This window comes from Anolis carolinensis, chromosome 1, assembly GCF_035594765.1.
Source record: "Anolis carolinensis isolate JA03-04 chromosome 1, rAnoCar3.1.pri, whole genome shotgun sequence".
NCBI classification, from domain to species: Eukaryota; Metazoa; Chordata; class Lepidosauria; order Squamata; family Dactyloidae; genus Anolis; species Anolis carolinensis.
In genome coordinates, this window is record NC_085841.1 from 127,971,729 (window position 1) to 127,993,410 (window position 21,682).

A 21,682-nucleotide genomic window follows, 5' to 3' on the forward strand; every position below is an offset into this window, starting at 1 on the left:
CGCGTTTTGATTGGCCTCGCAGAATATGGATCAGCTTTCTAATTGGCCAGCCGGAATATGGGCCAGCTCTGATTGGCCGCCACTTTCACAGGCCACTGGGATCGCTGAGGGAAAAACTACTACCAACTGGCTTCGTTCGGCCTACTTCTCTCCTCAGAACGATGCTAGCTCTGGGAGAGTTAATAGCCTCGGCCTACACTTTGGTAGCCTCGGTTTACACTTTGGTAATCCAAAACACTACTGCCACCACCAGAAAGCCGGACCTGGACCAAACCTGACACACATCACCCCATGAACCCACTGACAACGGATGGCCCCCTTTGGCCCCTCTGCTGACATGTTTAAGGCCTTCCAGGCTGGCCCCTCGCTGCTAGGCCGAAAAGGAAGACGCCATCTTGCCTCAGCTTTCAACTTCTTTGTAAGGCCCTACTTGCCTCAAAAGACAGCAGAGAACATTGTTATTATCTTTTTAACGATATGCTTATGAACACTTCTAGCCCCCAAAGCCCCAATCCAAGCCTCCTTTGATCATTTTGCTAACACGTTTCAGGCCTTGCTGCCTGGCTCCATTGTACTAGGCCGCAAAAGAGGCAGCCATCTTCCCTGTTCCACATGGTTCCAAACAGAGCAGCTTTTGCCTGTGTCTTTTGGCTACAGCACTCTCCTTCAACAAGGTAAGGCGGCAGTACGTAAATACTATTCACAGCAGACTAAAGAGAAAATAATGACTATCTTTTTATTCTTTCCTTTTAAGGATCGTTTACTCCCCCCCCCCCAGTTTTTACTGAGGCAAAAAAACTACCACAGAGCAGGCTTTGGCCTACTCACTCTAACAGGCCTGACACATACAGTCCCCATGGCCTACTATACATCCGGGCCCTGTTTGGAGTGGGATGGACCATGGATGATGGACTTGCATATGGGAGTTGTAGTTCACCTGCCCCACTGAACCCTGCTATTTCTTATTTATACTACTATTGCTTGACATTACTTTTATGTTTTATTTATATGGTGGATGTCAGCACGTGGCTTAATGACCTTGCAAGCCACTTTGGGTCCATTGCAGAAAGGCGGGGGAGAAATATCAGAATTAAATAAATACATAAATAAATAAATGTCTCAATGATATGTATGGTTGGAATGACCTTCTGTCGGGAGGGCTTGGATGGTGTCTTCCTTTACAGCAGAAGGGGCTGGACTGGATGACCTTCAGAGACCCCTTTCAAATCTAGGACTCTCTATCTCCCAATCGTATTTATGACTGGATGGCCATCTGTCGGGAAGGCTTGGATGGTGTCTTCCTCCATGGCAGAAAGGGGTTCGACTAGATGGCCTTTGGGGCCCCCTTCTAACTCTAGGATTGTATGGAAGCCTTTAAACCAGGCATGGGCCAACTTGGGCAGGTGTTTTGGACTCCAACTCCCACAATTCCAGAGAGCCTACCCCATGATGCGCTTTATGTCCTGGTGCCGTTTGCAGGATGATGGACCATGGGTGATGGGATATGTAATACTTTCAATCGCTACGATTCCCACAGACCCCTGCGATGCCCACCAGTGACGGAACTGGACCAAATTTGGCACACAGATGGGACATGCAGTACCTTCACTCGCTTCTTGAGACCACAGCAACTGCTACATATGACAGAACTGAACCAAATCTGGTATATATATCCCAAATGACACACTTTATATGTTGTAGCAGTTTGGGGGAGGATGGACCAAGGACGATGGGATTTGTAGTACCTTCATCCAATTCACCTCCCACAGGCCACTGTGATTCCCATGAATGATGAAACTGTACCATACTTGACACACAGGTGCAATGTGGCCCCCTTTACGCCCTGGTCCAGTTTGGCGCAGGGTGGGCCATGGATGATGGGATTTGCAGTACCCTCACCCAATTCACCTCCCATGGACCACTGTGATACCCATGAAAGATGAAACAGTACCATACTTGACACACAGGTGCAATGTGACACAATTTATGTCCTGGTGTGGTTTGCAGGAGAATGCACCAAGGATGATGGGATTTCCAGTACCTTCATCCAATTCACCTCCCACAGACCACTGTGATGCCCATGAATGATGAAACTGTACCAAACTTGACACACAAGTGCAATGTGGCCAGCTTTAAGTCCTCCTGCTGTTTGAGGAAACAACTGACCAGGGAAGATGGGATTTACAGTACCTTCACTCACTTCCTCAGACCACTGCAACCCACACCAATGACTGATCAAGATCAAACTTGACACATTGCGTCCCCATGACCTACTTTACATCCTGGCGCTATTTGGAGGGGGATGGACCATGGACTTACATATGGGAGTTGTAGTTCACCCATACCAATTGAAGACAACTGACACTGGATCGAGACTAAACTTGGAACAAAGGCAAACAATTCAATTCTCAAATAACCCGGGCACCGCCGGGCCCCCAAGCTAGTATAATAATAAAGAAAATATGTTCCTAGTTCGAAAGACTTATTTTTTGTTTAATGGTATAGTCCTTACTTTGAAAGTAGATGTTCTACTCCAGAAACTTCATTTGTGTGGAACAAACTATGTTGAATTGGTTAATACTCGATTATGACATAGTCATTGACTCAGGAACAGAAATCATAGTGTAAAGAAACATATTAATATGAAGAATGCTATGCTATTAAACTATAGACTCAAAATAATTTCAATTTCCAAGTAGGGTTTGTGATGATGTGCCAAAGGCAAGGGCGATAGCAGCAGCCAGCCTGTGCCCAGTGTCCAAGGTGGCAGATATTAATGCTATTTTATAATTTCAGTTTCCAAGTTCAGTTGCCCCTTTGTGATGGTGTGTGGTAGCAGTTATAAATGCCATGCTACATCTTATTTATTAAACTAAAAAATGTAGTTTTCAAGTTATGCAGCTGCCTGAAGCCCGCCAGCAATAATTCAAAATCACAAAACACTAGCAAGCAGCAACCCAATTGTCTCCTTCTCTTCTTTTCACAGCCACCATCCAGCAATAACTCAAAATGAAAACACTACCAAGCCAAGCAGCAGCCCAGCCAAATTGTCTCCTTGTCTCCTTTTCACAGTTAGCAATAATTCAAAACAGAAAATATGTAACCCTGCCAGCAGCCAAAGCCCCAATGGTCTCCTTCTCCTTCATTCAAGAAACTACCTTCTCTGTCTGTCCCCCTTCTCCCTGCCTGCCTGCCTGCCCAGAACTCTACCCTCCTCCCTCAATCCCTTCTAGAGCATGAATGAAGCCACTCTGCATCCCCTCTCCCTCAGGACTTTTTGGCTCTGTCTCTCAGAAGGGCTTGGTTGCTCTGTGATTTCTTTGCTGCATCACACACACAGTACTACACAAACTTCTGAAGAAAGTGAGACTTAAGAATCAAAGCCCCTTTAAGCTTCAATTCTTTTTTTTTTTTTTTTGCAAGGACCACATACATGCATTGGATATCCCGTTGTAGGTATGAAACTAATGAAATAGTAACAGCCTACAACAAGATATGATTAAAATGCATAAGCCTAGTAAAAAAAAAACTGACTTCATTTTGGGGAACAGATCTCTCAACAGGGGCCAATTTGTTATTGAGACTGAAAATCCCACATTGTCATTGTTGTTAGGTAGTACTGCAAATAACAATACTCTTCTTCCTTCCAGGCTTTCCTAATTTTGTGAGTTGTTGCTCTTGTTATTTATACCCCACTTTTATCTCTTGATTGAAATTTAAAGTGGCTCAAATAATAAACACCATACATTTTTTTAAAAAAATTACAAAATATAAATATTAAAATTAAATTAAATGGACCAATTATTTTCTTTAAGAAAATCAGTTAAAATCTCATTAAAATAATTCAAACACTGCACAGCATTTCCTGACTCATTCTCAAAACTTTCTGCCTTAAAAGCCTGCTGGAATAAGAACGGATTAGGCTGCCTGGAAACAAACTGGGCTTTCATGGCTAGATATAGGGATTCAAACCTCAGTCTCCACAATCCTAGTTGAACATTCAAACCACTGAACCACACTGGCTCGCTATCAGATTAATGATAGAAATTAATTTAAAACTTTAAAAAACTGTTTCATCTGTCTCTCAAATATCTCTATGCTGCTGCTTTTATTATTTTACCATACCACTCTTTCATTGAAGGGGTTTTCACTTCGTTGGCCTCTTCATAATACTTCTACAAAACTACTACATTCAAATCTGCCTCCCTTTGGGCTGAATTCCCAGTGGAATTTAATTAAGAAAGAGATTTCCGAGGTCCATTGTCTGATACCATATTACCAAACTGAAATAAAATAAAGAAAAAGCACTCAAATTTTATGACAAATGTATGGACATCAGAGGAGTCAAATGAATGTCCATTGCTGAGTGAAGACAGATGTTTTTACAACTAGCTCTTGGAATTTTGCCAAAGACATATCAAATAAATATGTGCAACCTTTTCTATGTCATGCCATACATTTTTCTTGAGAAAAAGCTCTTAAGATGCATTTCTGACAAAACAGTGGTGTCAGAAAGAGCACTGAGCTATGCTCGCCTACGCTCTTGTGGGAATGCCATCTGGGGTTATTTCTGCTTTTCACCAAATTAAGATTTCTGTCTGCTCATTTCCACTCCTCCCATCGAAATACACTGAAAACCAATTCCTAATTTATCTTCCACCATATTTACTAATGTTATCTAACTGAATTTAATCTGATCAAATCTAATCGAATCCAGTGTAATCCTTTATTAGCCCTAGTTCTCACATTATAATACAGAAATAATGATAAAATGCAGAAACAACACAGTTGCATTGTTTAAAAAGCCAACACAAAATAAACACAAATGAAAGGTCTTGATAAACAAAAATGTTCTGATCTGTCAATGAAAGAGAAATAAAAATTGTATCATTTGAAATGTTTTTAGGAGGGAATTCCATAAATGGGGCCATTCATCAGACCACCAGTAACTAAATGCATTTTTATTTGAGAAAGCTTTGAATGTATAAGCTTTTTATTGAATGTATTTACTTATTTTTCTAAATCTGTGTTTTTATTTATTTTAAAATCTATTATGAAAATATGTATTTCTTAATTGTATGGTAAATATTTATTATTTATGGAGGCCACCTTGTGTCCTCTTCTAGGAGAAAACAGCATATAAAATGAATGAATTAATGAATAAAAGAAATCACAGGTCTCACTCAATACTGTTCCAAAATATATTTGACCTTAGTTGACATTGAAAAATTGAATTAATTAGAAGACATTCTTGTTTGAAATATATATTACCCTTTGCACTACTTTATTTGAAATTAGTCTCTAATAGACTTTTTTTTAATTTCAAAGTCTCTCTTGTTTCTTCTCATCATAAGTGATGCTTACTACTCCTTGACTTGATAATAGCAGAATGCAATTAATATGTTATTAAATCCTGCTTCCAGGTAATTAAGAAAGATGATCACCAATATGGAAGCTGACACAAAGGGGACAAGGTAAAAAACAGATATACAAAGTTCCCAAAGCCATGATGATAATAATCATGAGGAAAAATCAATAGTCAGTCACAGACTGAGCGTTTTTTTCTCCTAGGGAGAAGAGATGCAAGTTGGTTCACTGTGAACCTGTTAGAGGAAAAAAGATTGTCAATAAAATCCAGAACATGATTAAGAAAACAACAAACAAGCAAACTAGGGTGAAGGTAATGAAAGCTGTAATTTAGAAGTAGCACTCTAATCTCAGTTTATTTGTCCAGTTTACTGTGGAATAAACATAAATGCCCTGTAGCAAATGAATGGCCCATTGCAAGTGTGAATGAGAGCAAGTAAGAATTTTGATTCACAGACCAAAGATAGTTCTTCCATCGTACCCCATAAGAACATTGGCAAACCCCATGACAAAAAAGGAAGGAGGGATTTATTTATTTATTTACAGTATTTATATTCCGTCCTTCTCACCCCGAAGGGCGGATTACAATGAACACATATATGGCAAACATTCAATGCCATCAGACAAACAACATACAGTATAGACAGACACAGAGGCATTTAACATTTTTCCAGCTTCACGATTCCGGCCACAGGGGGAGCTGTTGCTTCACCGTCCACTAGTGGCTGTACTTCCTCATTCCTTTCCTCGTGTTTTGCTGGCAGTTTTATGGTGTTGTAAATTAGTTAAATTAGCCTCCTGCATAAAGCGTACCTAAATTTCCCTACTTGATAGATGCAACTGTCTTTCGGGGCTGCATAGGTCAACAGCAAGCTATTTAATGGTCAGGGGCTTAACCTGACCCAGGCTTTGAACTCATGACCTCTCAGTCAGTAGTGATTTATTGCAACAGGTTACTAGCCAGCTGCGCCACAGCCTGGCAAGTTCATCCCCATGGATAAAGCTTTAATCTATAGGCATTTGGATGATGATGGAAAACAAAAATAAGTAGACCTATTGACTGTCTTACATCAACCTTTCCAGAGTGATCTTTCTTTGGCAGAATGGTCCATCACTAATTTTGATCTTCAAGCCAAATGATTCAGAAGCAATAAGTTTTAGTCTATTTAGTCACCAAAACTTGAACTTTCCAATCTTTTCCAAGCTCTCTCCCTCCCTCCTCTCCTCCCTCCCTCTATCTCTCCCTCTCTCCCCCCCTTCCTAAAAATGGAAGAAACCAGGATAAATGGGGGTAATGGCAGCAATATGACATTTAAAGAAAATGTGCACTGATTTGGATTAACAGCTGGAAAACACATGTTAAATAGGTTAAATAAACCTGATTTCAGATTTTAAAAGTGCATGTTTGCATGACTGTATATCCTGCAATCAAGGAAAACATGTGACTCATTTCTATATGCTGGTGTGGACTGCTCCAGCACATGTCTGCATTTTAACATCCTCAGACAGCTGATCGGGGCTTTAAAGAAATGGAGCCACAAACACACAGGTGGCTGAATGGAAGAACAATTAAAAAGCAATAAAATGAGAACTCTCTGAAACCATTCCTTTGTTATGATGTTTATGAAATTAAACAGAGCTTGAATTTATGGGAGGGTGAGGAGAGATAACAAGAAATCTGCTTGTGTGAACATTTAGATATCTGCATATGAGGTCCAGCTCATCTTGGAGCATCAAATAAAACAAAAATGTAAAGTAAATTTCTGCTGGATATCTCAATCCATCTTGCGGATTTTAAAAATCCACTGCAAATGAAGGTGTCAGGATAGCAGGGGAGGACTGATTGGGACTGACAGCTCCATGTTTGGACTTGCTATGAGATCTTGTGATATTTTTACCCCACCTGGATTATGATGCTGTCTGGAAGTGTTCTCAATTACTTTTTGTGCTTTTTTGTCTTCCCTCTTTCCTGCATCTCTACTTTGAACACTTTTTTATTGAGAACAAAGGTGAATAAAGTAGAACAATGTAGGGCACAGAGCTCTGAATCATTATGTAGGATATCCATTACAAGAGAGTGTTGTGAAATTAAAACAATAAGATCTCATATTTCTCTATTTATTTATTTATTTATTTATTTTATTTACAGCATTTATATTCCGCCCTTCTCACCCCGAAGGGGACTCAGGGTGGATCACATTACACATATAGGCAAACATTCAATGCCTTTTAACATAGAACAAAGACAAACAAACATAGGCTCCGAACGGGGCTCGAATTCATGACCTCCTGGTCAGAGTGATTCATTGCAGTTAATTGCAGCAGCTGGCTTGCTCTCCTGCCTGCTCCACAGCCCGGGCCCAACTGTGGAACTAGGACACAATCAAGTATTGTAAAGTTACCTGGTGCTTTATAATTCTTTCTTCCTCTCAAAACGTTGAAGGAAAGGACAGTAGCAAAGGGTAAGTATGAAGTTCCAAATAGAGGAAGAAGAATATTAACAGATGCTGTTTTATGCTAAGTGGAACAACTCAGTTTAAATGAAGTCATGATAGTGTTTTCATATGGCATGATAGAATTTTTTATTAGCCACTTGCTTACAAAGGTTTTTCTTTTTAATGAATACAATTTTACAATGTTAGGTTCATTGTGTGCACATTGATATCACAAGGCAAGTTTCATTTTCATTTAAGTGTTTTTTCTAGCAATGTCATTTCTAAGCATGTTTAGTCAAAAGTAAAGGCCATTATTTTGTAAACAAAAGACTATAGCAAAGCCATTTCTCTATGCCATTGCCAACAAACTATTTAGCCATTATGCAGCAGTGGCTAATGATTTCCATTTCAAAAGGAAGTTGTTAGCCCAAATTTTAAAGATATTCACTGTGCTGAACCCTATTTTATTGTAATGGGCTAGCCAAGATCTTCAGAGACCAAAAATTTGCCTCTGTTGCCCTTCCATCCAAGCATATTTCCATTTTTGTTGCTGTTTGTTGCAGTCTAGTACATTTAGAGCCCTAATGCAAATATACCCAGTGGAAGAGGCCTGATTATAGTGAGATAACCCATGATTTAGGTATCACTAGACCATATGTTTTATACAGTTTTATTTAAGCGAATAAATCAAATCTTTCCATTTGTCTGAATATGTTCAGATGGATAACTTCTTTAAATTTTGGACTACAGATCAATTTCAGTAACTCATTGACACAAATGCTACCGGTTATCACGACCACAATGTATAATTAATCAGCAGTTTTCTGGTGTGATCTTTGAACATAAGCACATATGTGATGTTCAGTAATTGTTTGTGCAGCGAACATATATAAAAACATTTATGCTCCTTCTTTGACTTGTGATGTAAATCCTAAAATTTAGCTAGACTTCTTAGTTTATTTTTAATTCTTTTCTAGTGTCTCTGTGCTCCTGGTTGGGTAGGAGAATTTTGCCAGATTGTAGAAGATGCCTGTTTAATTTATCCAGACAACTGCCGGGCAGGAGCAACATGTATTGATGTAAGCCCCTCAAAGCTACTGCCACAAGTCAAGTGTGTCTGTGCAGCTGGTTTCACAGGTAAGAAAGATCTAGAACTGTCAATTTAATTGACAGTTTAGGGGTAAAACTTAAATGGGAATATTTACAGTGGAGAAAAAAGGATTTAGTCAGATACCAATTGTACAAGTTTTCCCACTTTAAAAGATGAGAGAGGCCTGTAATTGACATCATGAGTAGACCTCAACTATGAGAGACAACATGAGAAAACACATCCAGAAAATCACATTGTCTGATTTTTCACGAATTTATTTGCAAATTATGGTGGAAAATAAGTATTTGGTCACCAACAAACAAGCAAGATTTCTGGGTCTCAGAGACCTGTAACTTCTTCTTTATGAGGCTCCTCTGTACTCCACTCATTACCTGTAGTAATTGCACCTATTTGAACTTGTTATCAGTATAAAAGACACGTGTCCACAACTTCAAGCAGTCACACTCCAAACTCCACTATGGTGAAGACCAAATTGCTGTTGAAGGACACCAGAAACAAAATTGTAGCCCTGCACCAGACTGAGAAGACTGAATCTGCAATAGACAAGCAGCTTGGTGTGAAGAAATCAACTGTGGGAGTAATAATTAGAAAATGGAAGAGATACAAGACCACTGATAATCTCCTTCAATCTGGGGCTCCACAAAAGATCTCTCCCTGTGAGGTCAAACTGATCACAAGAATGATGAACAAAAATCCCAGAACCACACCGGGGGGGGGGGGGGGGGCTTAGTGAATGACCTGCAGAGAGCTGGGACCAACATAACAAAGGCTACCATCAGTAACACACTATGCCGCCAGGGACTCAAATCCTGCAGGGCCAGACGTATCCCCCTGCTTAAGCAAATATATGTCTGGGCCTTAGTGAAGTTTGCTAGAGAGCATTTGGACGATCCAGAAGAGTATTGGGAGAATGTCATATGGTCAGATGAAATCAAAGTAGAAGTTTGGCAGAAACATAACCCGTTGTGTTTGGGGGAGAAAGAATGCTGAGTTGCATCCAAAGAACACCATACCTACTATGAAGCATGGGGGTGGCAACATCATGCTTTGGGGCTGTTTCTCTACAAAGGGACGAGGAAGACTGATCCATGTACATGAAAGAATGAATGTGATTTTCTGGATGTGTTTTCTCATGTTGTCTCTCAAAGTTGAGGTCTACCTATGATGTCAATTACAGGCCTCTCATTTTTTTAAAGTGGGAGAACTTGCACAATTGGAATCTGACGAAATACTTTTCCCCCACTGTATTTGTAATCATTATTAAAAATGAATTCTATTTTATGAAAAACTACGGTAGTAGTAGGTGAAGATTTTTTTTAAAGTTTGGTTCAAAGGGCTTCAAACAAGTATACAACTTATCTTTTTCTGGAACACAGTCGTTGAAATAGTCTAGTGTTGGATAGTATCCAAAAGTGTTTTATGCAGGGAGGGAAGGCCAGAAAGACTGACTAATAATAAAGCTGTTATAATACAATAGAATCTATTACCAGATCATGTTTAGGACAGAAATAGCCTTCATTCTATGTTATTTCACCTGTTCAAGGTTAACCATTCTATATGTCTTTTGTCTCTTAATGACAGTTAATTCCAACTTGCTTGGTTAAGTGCAGGATCAAAAATCCTATAATTATAGGGGACTTGAAAAGGTGATATTTTCCATCTGCAAGCTCTTGGGTATAGATAATTGTATCTAAACGTGTCTCTTCGATGCCATTTGCAATTTGTTTGTGAGAACAACCCTCAAGACAAACTTAGTGCTGTTTCTTCTTTGCTTATTTACTTCACAGCACTAGAGGATTCTTTTGATTTTGTTTTGTTTTTTCACACACTATGCACTCTTGGTGAGAAAAAGAAAGCACAGTCATCTTTGAATGTCTAGAATACAAATATTAACCACACTTTATAAAATGGGTTTTACACTAGAGTGCATCCTGTTAGTTAATTATGATGGGGTAGGTCAGGCTCAATGAACTTGCAACTCATTTTTGTGGTAGTTGCAGGGATACAAACTCTATTCTAGCCACACAAGGATCAAAATCCAGTAATCAGATAATTGGTCTGTTCTTCCATTATCCCTGACTATTGGGAATACTAGCTGAAGTTGATGGCTACTATAGTATCAAATGCTAGAGAGCATGAGTTTGGTACAATTGACTGAAGGGCCATTTAGACAGGTCATAAAATGCATGCCCTCCCGCTTCTTCATGTGGGGTGTCCAGACAATGCCCCACAAAAACACAAATGCCTTTGGCAAAAAGCAGGAAAAACCTTTTTTGTGCCGAGAAAATTTGATAGTGGGTTTGATCCACACCTTCTTGAAAGACGTGAGTTGAACCCACTATTTCTGCTGTCTGGACTGCTCCCTCAGAAGTTCTGGACTTCTGAGAGGGCAGCCCAGACAGCCCTTTCATGTTTTTCCAGGCTGATTCAGCCTGTAAAACAGTGAGGGCAACAACCCCCTCCCCAAACCCAGCCCCCCCCCAAAAAAACCCTTTAAAAAGAAAAAAAATAACTTTTCTGTCCATGGTGCCGGAGCTCTCCTGGTGCATAGAGATCATGCACCAGGAGAAGGGGGAGAAGAAAATTGCTCTTGGCCCTCCCCTTCTCCTAGTGCATCATTATTACATGTCAGAAGAACTCAAGTACCATGCTAATGGCATATGCTTTCTGGGTCATGTGTGGACTAGAACCCAGGTGGAATCACATTTTTAAAACATGATTTCAAAAATATTTATTTAATTATGTCTTAAAATACAATCTTTGCCCTGAGAACCCTAGAATGAATGTTGACAAAAATAATTCAAGGGGGGATATGAAAGGCATAGATCTGAATTAAAATGTCAGATATAATTCAAACAGCAATTCCATACCTATACCAACTCACTGGACTTCATGACACTAGAGCAGCTATCCATTTTAAATCTAATTGCCGCTTCCTACAGAATTCTGTGGTTTGTAGTTTAGTGAGGCACAGGACCTGCCTGGCTGAATTAAAAACTGCAGAATTCTGCAAGAAGCAGACACAGGATTTAAAGCAGATAGATGTGATGAAGTCCCTAGTAGTAAGCCTTACTGAACACAATAGGAATTATATATGAATAAATAAACTTGGGATTTCTCTGTAAAGTTATAATACTGGACATGCTTGCCTAGAAGTAAGTCTCCTTGTACATAGGGTATTTACCTTGAATAAAATTGGATAAGAAAATACTATATTGAGTTATATATGCTCATGCATTATTTTAGCTGAATGCACTGAAGTTTCATTTTAAGAGATGAAAAATGTGGAGTTAAATTAAAAGTATCATAGCTGGTTTCACAACTATTTTGTGTTATTAATTATACTACAGTACAAGGTTATCATTCAAGAATAATTCACCTTAAAATAAGAATAATCATGGTTGCTAAGAGTAGGGACAGGATAATTATTTTCAACTATGACATTTCTCCTCCCAGTTCTGATCTTTTGTCTGAGGCTTAGCTGCTCATGATTCAAAAACATGGCATAGGAGTGACCAAGAAGGTGTTACCATCTGCTCCTCAAAGCCTCCCTTGAAATAATATATCTCTAGGCCCTTTGGCTGTGAACATAAGTAACTCCTGTTTATTTGGGTATACTAGGTCATCAAATAATGATATTGATGAATGGCTGTATTTTGTGTTTGGGGAAATTATCCAGTGGGGTGCGATAAGGATAAATGTTAGTCCAAATGTTACTTAACACCTTTATTGATGAACTGGAAACATGTTTAAGCAATACATTTATCACATCTTGATATTATAGCAAATGAAGATATACAGCAAATGAGGTGCCTAACGCATACACCCTAAAGATAAGATTCATTATGCAGGGTTTTTAAAAGCATAACATAATTGAAAAGGGAGTTTGCATAACCTCCCTCCAGTAGTTGAAGTGTGAAAACTTAATGTAAATAATAGTTCTGGACAAAAATTAATTCAAGATCTGAATTCCCTCCTTTTTAAAAAACAGAGGTTATTATTGTGAGATCTAGGATTTCTGTGGCATCAATTAAGCAAGGCCTTGAAAATGTTTCTGGCCTTTATGTTTTGGGATTTGTTTCGGTGACAAAACATATCTGATTGAAGGACAAGGTATATATTTAAATAGATATTCTGAACTTTTTTGCTGATATCACAGGGAGGATCCTATCCAGTCTTAATAACATTAAATGTTGAATTCTTAATAACATTAAATGTTTATTTTTAATAACATTAAATTTTGGATTAAAAGTCCATCTAAACTCCATTCCTTTAGGAGGTAGTCAAGTCCAAATTGCCAGAGGTCCACTAATTTGCATATTGCACACATGAAGCTGAAGTTTAAAAACACTAGTCTTCTTCAGCCTGCTTCCATAGAAAGGTCTTAACTTGGTTCCTAAATGAATGTGATTTTACTAATAATATTACAATATATTGATATAGTGCAATATAGTAATTTATTGCCAGTATTGCACTATGCTAATAATATAATATTGTATGTATATTTAATTTGTAAGCCGCTCTGAGTCCCCTTCGGGGTGAGAAGGGCGGCATATAAATGTAGCAAGTAAGTAAGTAAGTAAGTAAGTTATGCATCACTCTGGAGTTGCACATGACATTATATTCTTGTGCCAGTTTTGTAACCTGGGACGGGACCAGATTTACTGTAAATCATGATTGCCATGACCATCTATCGGGGGTGCCTTGAATGCGATTTTCCTGCTTCTTGGCAGGGGATTAGACTGGATGCCCACAAGGTCTCTTCCAACTCTATGATTCTATGATTCCATGATTCTATGTAGCAGCATAATCCTTCTTGCTAAATGTTTACCAGTTGTCTATCTTGTATTTATCCACAGTCTTCTAGATATTTGACAAGTCTGAGGCAGTCTGGGTATATATGATGGTTACATGAGATAGTATGTTTTGTACACAAAGCTACATAGCTACAATGGTCTCCCATCCAATCCCAAGCCCATTCAGACTGCAATTAGATCCTACATTAATGACATTTCCATGCAGTTGGTGGGAGAGATCAAGCCAGGAAAGCAACTAATAATAGATAGAACTGGCCTATATTTCTAATTTACTGAATAATGAGAATATAGGGACTGGTCTATATATTATATTGATTGCAATAGATTACATCTGGAATTAGTGCTGTGGATCAAAGGGTTCTGCTCACAGAAGATGTCCTCTGCTTGATCCTTGGAGATTTTATCTCCTGCTGCATCAGACTGCACCTGCCTCTGTAGGATTCAGAGCTCTTAGTGTATATTTTCAGAGTGCTGCCATGAAGGTGAGAAGGCTGACAAATCCACTTCCAACAGTCCAATTGTAAACAGATAAGTAAAATTGCACACCCCCAGCTCTGGGTTGAAACCCATCTTATTTATACCTACCAGAGAAATGTGCCAGATCTGCCAGAACAAATATAACTCAAATTACTCAGCTTTAATGAGTTCTGTGTTATTTCAGTGGTTTTACTCAGAGTTGAATAATTCAATCTCCAAGTTGCTTTTCTTTTCTGTCATGTCTCCAAAACAAATGATGACTCAACACAGCAGGGAAGGACAATTTTGGGTCCTTCCAGTCCCAGGTGCTTCTCTATCTTTTTCCACACAAGGTACTTTGGGATAGGAAGGAAATCCCAAAAGAATCCCAAAATCCCAAAATCCTTCCTTTTGCTGACATGTTCATGGAGCTTGCTGTAACCACAATGTCAGTGGAGGGGAGTGACTTGGTGACTCCTCAGCACTGGGAACTGTAGCCTGTTTGTGGAGGATGGAGGCTGTCTGTGTGAACAGACACCTGTGCCACATACACACATATGGGTTTTCACTTTTATTATGGAATAGCTTGGGGGCGGATCACATTGCACATATAAGGCAAACATTCAATGCCATAACATAACAGAGACAGAGACAGATGCAGGCATGGGCTGGCCTCGAACTCATGACCTCTTGGTCAGAGTGATTTGTTGCAGCTGGCTGCTAACCAGCCTGTGCTTGGCCATTTTCCTTTGGCTTCTTCATCTTCTTCAGCTTCTTTGGATGCCCGTAACTGCAAGGGCTCTGTCACCATGGTTTCTTTGACAGAGCCAGACCATGTGGATGCTGGTTGTGGCTTCTTCTGCTCTATTTGGGAGCATGCAGCGTGCGGAGAGGCTGTTGTGTGCTCACACAGGTTTTCCTTGTAAGACATGCCTGCTGGGCCAATCAGAATAGAAGAAACAACCGTGATTTGTCTTACACAAGCTGGGTCTATTTAATGGGGTGAGCACTTCCATTTCTGCATCCTGGCTCTAGAGAGAGGTGCTTAAGTCCAATTGCCTTGCTGCTCAATCGCAGCTTTAGCTTTTGGCTTGGCCTGGCTTCTAGCATTGAATCTTTTTTATTTTATTTTATTTTCCTTTATTTTATTGATTCTTTATTTAGTGGGACTGAGAGTTGGAAAGTGCGGGTGGGTGGGTGCATAACATTTGTGGACTTGTGGGTAGGTGTGCTTTTCTTTTAGGGTGGCTCTGAGCTTTGAATCACCCTTTAGCCTCTACTAAAGCCTTTAGCTTCTTCTCTTATCTCTCCTCCCTCCTCTCTTTAATGAATTCCACCGATTGTGATGGAGTTCAGCACCAACCCTAACCCCCCCCCCCCCAACTCTGCAGGATTTCCACAAAATTAGCACCTCTCCCCCATACTTTCAGTTTGGTTTCTGGGTCATTGGGGTAATCCCAAAGAGGATTCGTTGATTTTCCTTTGTCGCACCGCAGCTGTCTCCGGCTGCCACTGTCCCACACTTTGGGTCTGAATCTTCTTGTCTTCCTCCCCAGGATCTGCTTGCTCTGTCCATAGCAGTGAGGAGAAAACAAATCATAGCCAACAATAACTTTCACTTTCTCCTGGAAGACAGGCTGGCAGTTACTCCATAGGTCTAGATTTTTTCATTCCTGGGAATAAATGGGTATGGTTTCATCCAGGAAGTGACGGTCGGTTGCATGTCTCTTTTCATGTTTACCACCTCCCTTTGAGTATGTCTTGTGGGCCCTGTAGTGGGTGATGCTCTTGGAGTCCCAGGAATTCACATAACAACTTTCAGTTTTTCTTGAAAATCAGGGTGGCTATACAGCAGAGCAGCTGCAGTTGACAGCTGTCTCAAGGAGCCAGTCAGTCTCTGAAAGAAGGTCATAGGTTACCCTATACACACAGCTCTTCCTCCATCAGGAGTTCAACAAACTTCTCCCTCCCCAAACCTGCAATTTGGTGTCTGCTTGGTCTTTGGGGGAATCCCCACAGTCAACAATAATTTTTGCTTTTTCAAGAAACTCAGGGTGGTTATATAGCAGAGCAGCTTCAGCTGACAGCTGTCTTAAGGAGCAAGTCAGTCTCCTTAAAAAGTGATGGTATGCTACTGTGGTTGCCAGCCTTTGCAGAGTGGGCTGGTAGGCCAGTCAGACAGCTAGAGGGCTATATCATCCCACTCCTTCCCCCAAAAAGCATCCAAAAAGAGCTTTTGGAATTCAAGTCCCAAGGATAAAGCTGGCAGGAAAACAGATAACTTTTTGAGCAGAATGACTTTATTAATTATCTGGTTGGGGGGAAAACAGATCATGGTGGTTATGACATAAAAACACATTGTCATTCTGTGCTTGTGCATGGACCAGTACATTAGTAGAGCATACCAGTATTTGAAGGACAGGAAAACTACCAGGAGGCTATAGAATCATAGAATCATAGAATAGTAGAGTTGGAAGAGACCTCATGGGCCATCCAGTCCAACCCCCCCGCTAAGAAGCAGGAAATCACATTCAAAGCACCCCCGACAGATGGCCATCCAGCCTCTGCTTAAAAGCCTTCAAAGAAGGAGCCTCCACCACAGTCCGGGGAAGAGAGTTCCACTGCCGAACAGCCCTCACAGTGAGGAAATTCTTCCTGATGTTCAGATGGAATGTCCTTTCCTGTAGTTTGAAGCCATTGTTCCACGTTCTGCAGGGCAGCAGAAAACAAGCTTGCTCCCTCCTCCCTATGACTTCCCTTCACATATTTGTACATGGCTATCATGTCTCCTCTCAGACTTCTCTTCTGCAGGCTAAACATGCCCAGCTCTTTAAGCCGCTCCTCATAGGGCTTGTTCTCCAGACCCTTAATCATTTTAGTCGCTCTCCTCTGGACACTTTCCAGCTTGTCAACATCTCCCTTCAACTGCAGTGCCTAGAATTAGACACAGTATTCCAGGTGTGGTCTGACCAAAGCAGAATAGAGGGGGAGCATGACTTCCCTGGATCTAGACACTATACCCGTATTTATGCAGCCCAAAATCCCATTGGCTTTTTTTTGCCACCACATCACATTGTAGGCTCATGTTTACTTGTTGTCCACGAGGACTCCAGGATCTTTTTTCACACATACTGCTATCGGGCCATGCGTCCCCCATTCTGTATCTTTGCATTTCATTTTTTTTGCCGAAGTGAAGTATCTTGCATTTATCCCTGTTGAACTTCATTTTATTAGTTTCGGCCCATCTCTCTAGTCTGTCAAGATCATTTTGAATTCTGCTCCTGTCTTCTGGAGTGTTAGCTATCCCTCCCAGTTTGGTGTCGTCTGCAAACTTGATGATCTTGCCTTCTAACCCTTCGTCTAAGTCGTTAATAAAGATGTTGAACAGAACCGGGCCCAGGACGGAGCCCTGTAGCACTCCACTCGTGACTTCTTTCCATGATGAAGACGACGCATTGGTGAGCACCCTTTGGGTTCGTTCGCTTAGCCAATTACAGATCCACCTAACCGTAGTTTTGTCTAGCCCACATTTTACTAGTTTGTTTGCCAGAAAATCGTGGGGGACTTTATCGAAGGCCTTACTGAAATCCAGGTACGCTACATCCACAGCATTCCCTGTATCGACCCAACTTGTAACTCTATCGAAAAAAGAGATCAGATTAGTCTGGCATGACTTGTTTTTGGTAAATCCGTGTTTTTTTTGGTTTTTTTAAAATAAATTTTTATTTTTTAAAACACAAAAAATACATACCGTAGACATACAAAACATTTACAATTCCCACCACCAACACGAGGATTGTTTTCTTTTTACATATTTGTTTTTTTATGAGACAATTTTTATATCTTTATCTTAATCCATTTCCAACCTATATACTATATAACACTTGTATCTTATTTCTTATGGCTTGATCTCCAGATTGATTCATGATATAGTTCTTTACCATTGTCCATCTTTCTTCCATTTCTCTTGTTCTATTTTCATTAGTTTTTACAACATTTAGTTTCACATTCATAATTTCAAATTCCATTTGCTCCACCATATATTGGTACCATTTATTTACTGTCCATTTTGATTTATCTTTCCACCCTAATACTATTACTGCTTGTGCACATTCAATTATTGCTTCTTTTATTTCCCTTTTATTTCCCATTTCCTCTCTTTTCCCTAATACCGCTATTTCCTTTGTTATGACCCACTCATTTCCTAGTATTTGATTTGACTCATTTTGTATAGTCTGCCAAAAATATTGTACATGTTCACATTCCCACATCATGTGCATAAACCGCCCTTTCTGATGACATCCATGCCAGCAGTGACTACTCCCCTTTTTATAGTAGTATGCTAATTGGCAGGGTGTACGATACCATTTGTGCAATATTTTCCTCCTCATTTCTCGTACTCTGGTATTCCTTTTCATCCCTATTGTCTCTACCACATTTCTCATCTCTTGTTCTGTGATTTGCAGCTCCGTTTCCCACATACTTTTCAGATCCCGTATTACACATCCATCAGCCTCTATGAGCATTGTATATATTTTGCTGGCCTGTGCCTTCTTTCCTTCCCCCTTTTCTCTTATTATCTTTTCAAAGGCGTTATCTTCTCTCTTAACCATATTAATATTTTCTTTTATTTTGCAATATGCACAGATTGCTCTTATCTGTAACCAATTTTCTTCTCCAAGCCATTGTTTAATTTTATTTTCTCTTACCGTTCCCTCTCTGTCATATAGTTGTTCTAGTCTCTCTATTCCTTTTTCCTTCAATGTTTGAATATTTCTATTCATATTTGATTCCTTAACCTTATTGATTATCCATACTGTTGACATTTTAGATTTTAAGCTACTTATTCTCCCTTGCCATTTCTTCCACACTTGCATTGTTCCTTTCATTGGTCCTATTAATTTATCTATATTTCTCTTATCCCATTTTCTAAAGATTATTTCTTCACAATTAACTCCATTCATTTCCTTTTCAAATCTCACCCATTTTTCTTTGTCACTTGTAATTCTATTGCTCTTTCAATTTGGAAGGCATCACTATATAGCTCTAGGCATGGACAGCCCCATCCCCCTTTCATTTCTTTTGCAATTATCAATTTTTTCCTTACTCTTGGTCTTTTCCCTCCTTCAACCCAATAATTTAGTTTCCTATCCCATTCCTTTAATTTTGCCATGGGAGGAATTCCTGGGAGAGCCTGAAATAAATACATCATTTTTGGAATTATCAATATTTTCAATGCCCTTATCCTAGACATCTGTCTCAAATTTTTATTCTTCCACCTACTCATTTGTTTTAACATTCTCTTCCATGCCATTCTATAATTTCCATCTATTATTTTATCAAGTGTCTTAAATATCCAAATTCCCAAATACTTCATCTTTTTAATACCCAATTTTAAACCTGATTCCTTCCTTATCTCTAATTGTTCCTTCGGTGGCGTATTAATAAATAATATCTCTGATTTCTCCATATTTACTGATAGCCCTGATACTTTTTTAAACTCCCTCAATATTATTTTCATTGATTTAATCATTTCCCTTGGTCTCTGTTAAAATTATTGCATCGTCCGCATACAGGTTCAATCTCAACTCCTCCTTCCTCCCAATCTTATACCCTTCCCATGTTTCATCCATCCTTATTTTATATGCTAGGGGTTCTATTACCAGAGCAAATAACATTGGGGATAATGGACAACCTTGTTTGGTCCCATTCTCAATTTGAATGTTTTCCGTTCTTTTTCCATTCACTCTAATACAAGCCGTATTCTCCCTATATACATTTTTAATCATTTCACAGAAATTATTCCCCAAATTTAGTTCTTTACATAATCTATACAGATATTCATGGTTTACTTTGTCGAAAGCTTTATACACATCTAACTTTAGAATTGACAATTTTCTTTTTGTTTTTGTCGCATGACAAATCACATTAACAACATTTCTTATTGGTTCACTGATACTCCGCCCTTTAACAAATCCATATTGGTCTTCTCCTATAATCTTTGGTAGAATAATTTCCAATCTATTTGCTATGATTTTCATGAATATCTTATAATCTTTGTTTACTAAACTGATCGGACGATATGATTCTGGGAGCTCCGGTTGTCTATCTGGCTTCAGAACTGGAATAATTTCAGAAAGTTTCCATGTTTCCGGGACAATACCTCTCATATATACCTCATTAAACATTTCAGCCATATATGGTACCAACTCATGCATAAAGGTCTTATAAAATTCTGCTGTATATCCATCTATACCAGGTGCCTTATATTGTTTCAGTCCTTTAATTACCTGAATTACTTCTTCCTGTGTTATTTCATCATTTAGCATAATTTTATCCCCCTCATTTACTTTATTCCCAATTTTTATTTCTTCATTATTCACCTGTTCTTTTTGGTACAACTCCCTGTAAAAATCTCTCATTATTTCTTCGAGTTCCTTTCTTCCATCTTTCACCAATCCATTTTTATCTTTAAGTTTTGTTATACATGACTTTTCCTTTCTCCTCTTTAAATATCTCACCATTTGTTTCATTGATTTTGTACCCCATCCATTAATTCGTTGCCTCACACTCTGTCTCATTTTGTTCCATTGCACCTCATCCATTAATTCCAATTCTTTCTTTTTCTGCCTTAATATACTATTTATATTTCTTCTCCTCGTTATTCTCAATTGTTCTTGTATTGATTCAATTTCTTTTATACATTTTTCTCTTTTCTCTCCCCAACTTTTCCTTATGTAGGACTCAATACTAAAACATTGACCTCTTAATACACTTTTAAATGAGTCCCACACCACAGTTTTAGATAACTCTCCATTATCATTTATTCTATAATATTCTTTTATCTCCTCCTGAAGCTTCAATTTATATTCATCTTTTTCTGTTACCACCGAATTATATCTCCAAATTCTTTGACTAATCTCATTACTCAATCCCAAGGTTGCAATCAGAGGACTGTGGTCTGACAAAAATATTGGTTTCCTTTCTACCTTCTTTATTTGGGCTTTGCTTGCTTTATTTAGTAAGATATAATCTATACAGCTAAATTTATTGTGTCTTGCTGAATAAAAAGTATCCCTAATACTTTGATTTGCGTGTGCATCCACCATATTAAGCTTATTTACATTTATTGCTTTTTTATTTTTTTTAGTTAAGTCCAAATTGAAATCGCCTGCCCAAATCAATGTCCCTTACGCATAATTATCCAGCTTCTTTTTAGTATTCAATATATACTGTTTTGTGTTTCTGTTTGGTGCATATATCACAGCTAATGTTATTTTAACCCGATTTATCTTGCCTTTCACAAAAACTGTTCTTCCTTCCCTATCTCTTTGAACATCAAGCTCCTGAAATGGAACATTTTCATTGATTAGAATTGCTACCCCTCGTGAGTTCCCTGTCCCTCGAGATTCATAAATTCTATTCCATGTTTTATCTTTAATCAATTTATCCCTCCCCCTCTTTTTATGAGTTTCCGATAACATTATCACATTTAT

General features: G+C 38.9%; 1 protein-coding gene across 2 annotated transcripts in view; it reads left to right on the forward strand.

Moving 5' to 3' along the window:
- The window catches only part of LOC107983242 (protein eyes shut homolog), a 206,204-nt gene that overhangs the window by 130,746 nt on the left and 53,776 nt on the right, over positions 1 to 21,682 (forward strand). For both annotated transcript variants that reach the window (XM_062969078.1, XM_062969079.1), the window contains exon 6: positions 8,780 to 8,939. In XM_062969078.1, coding sequence (XP_062825148.1) covers positions 8,780 to 8,939 — 160 coding nt within the window. The remainder of the gene's footprint in view (positions 1 to 8,779; positions 8,940 to 21,682) is intronic.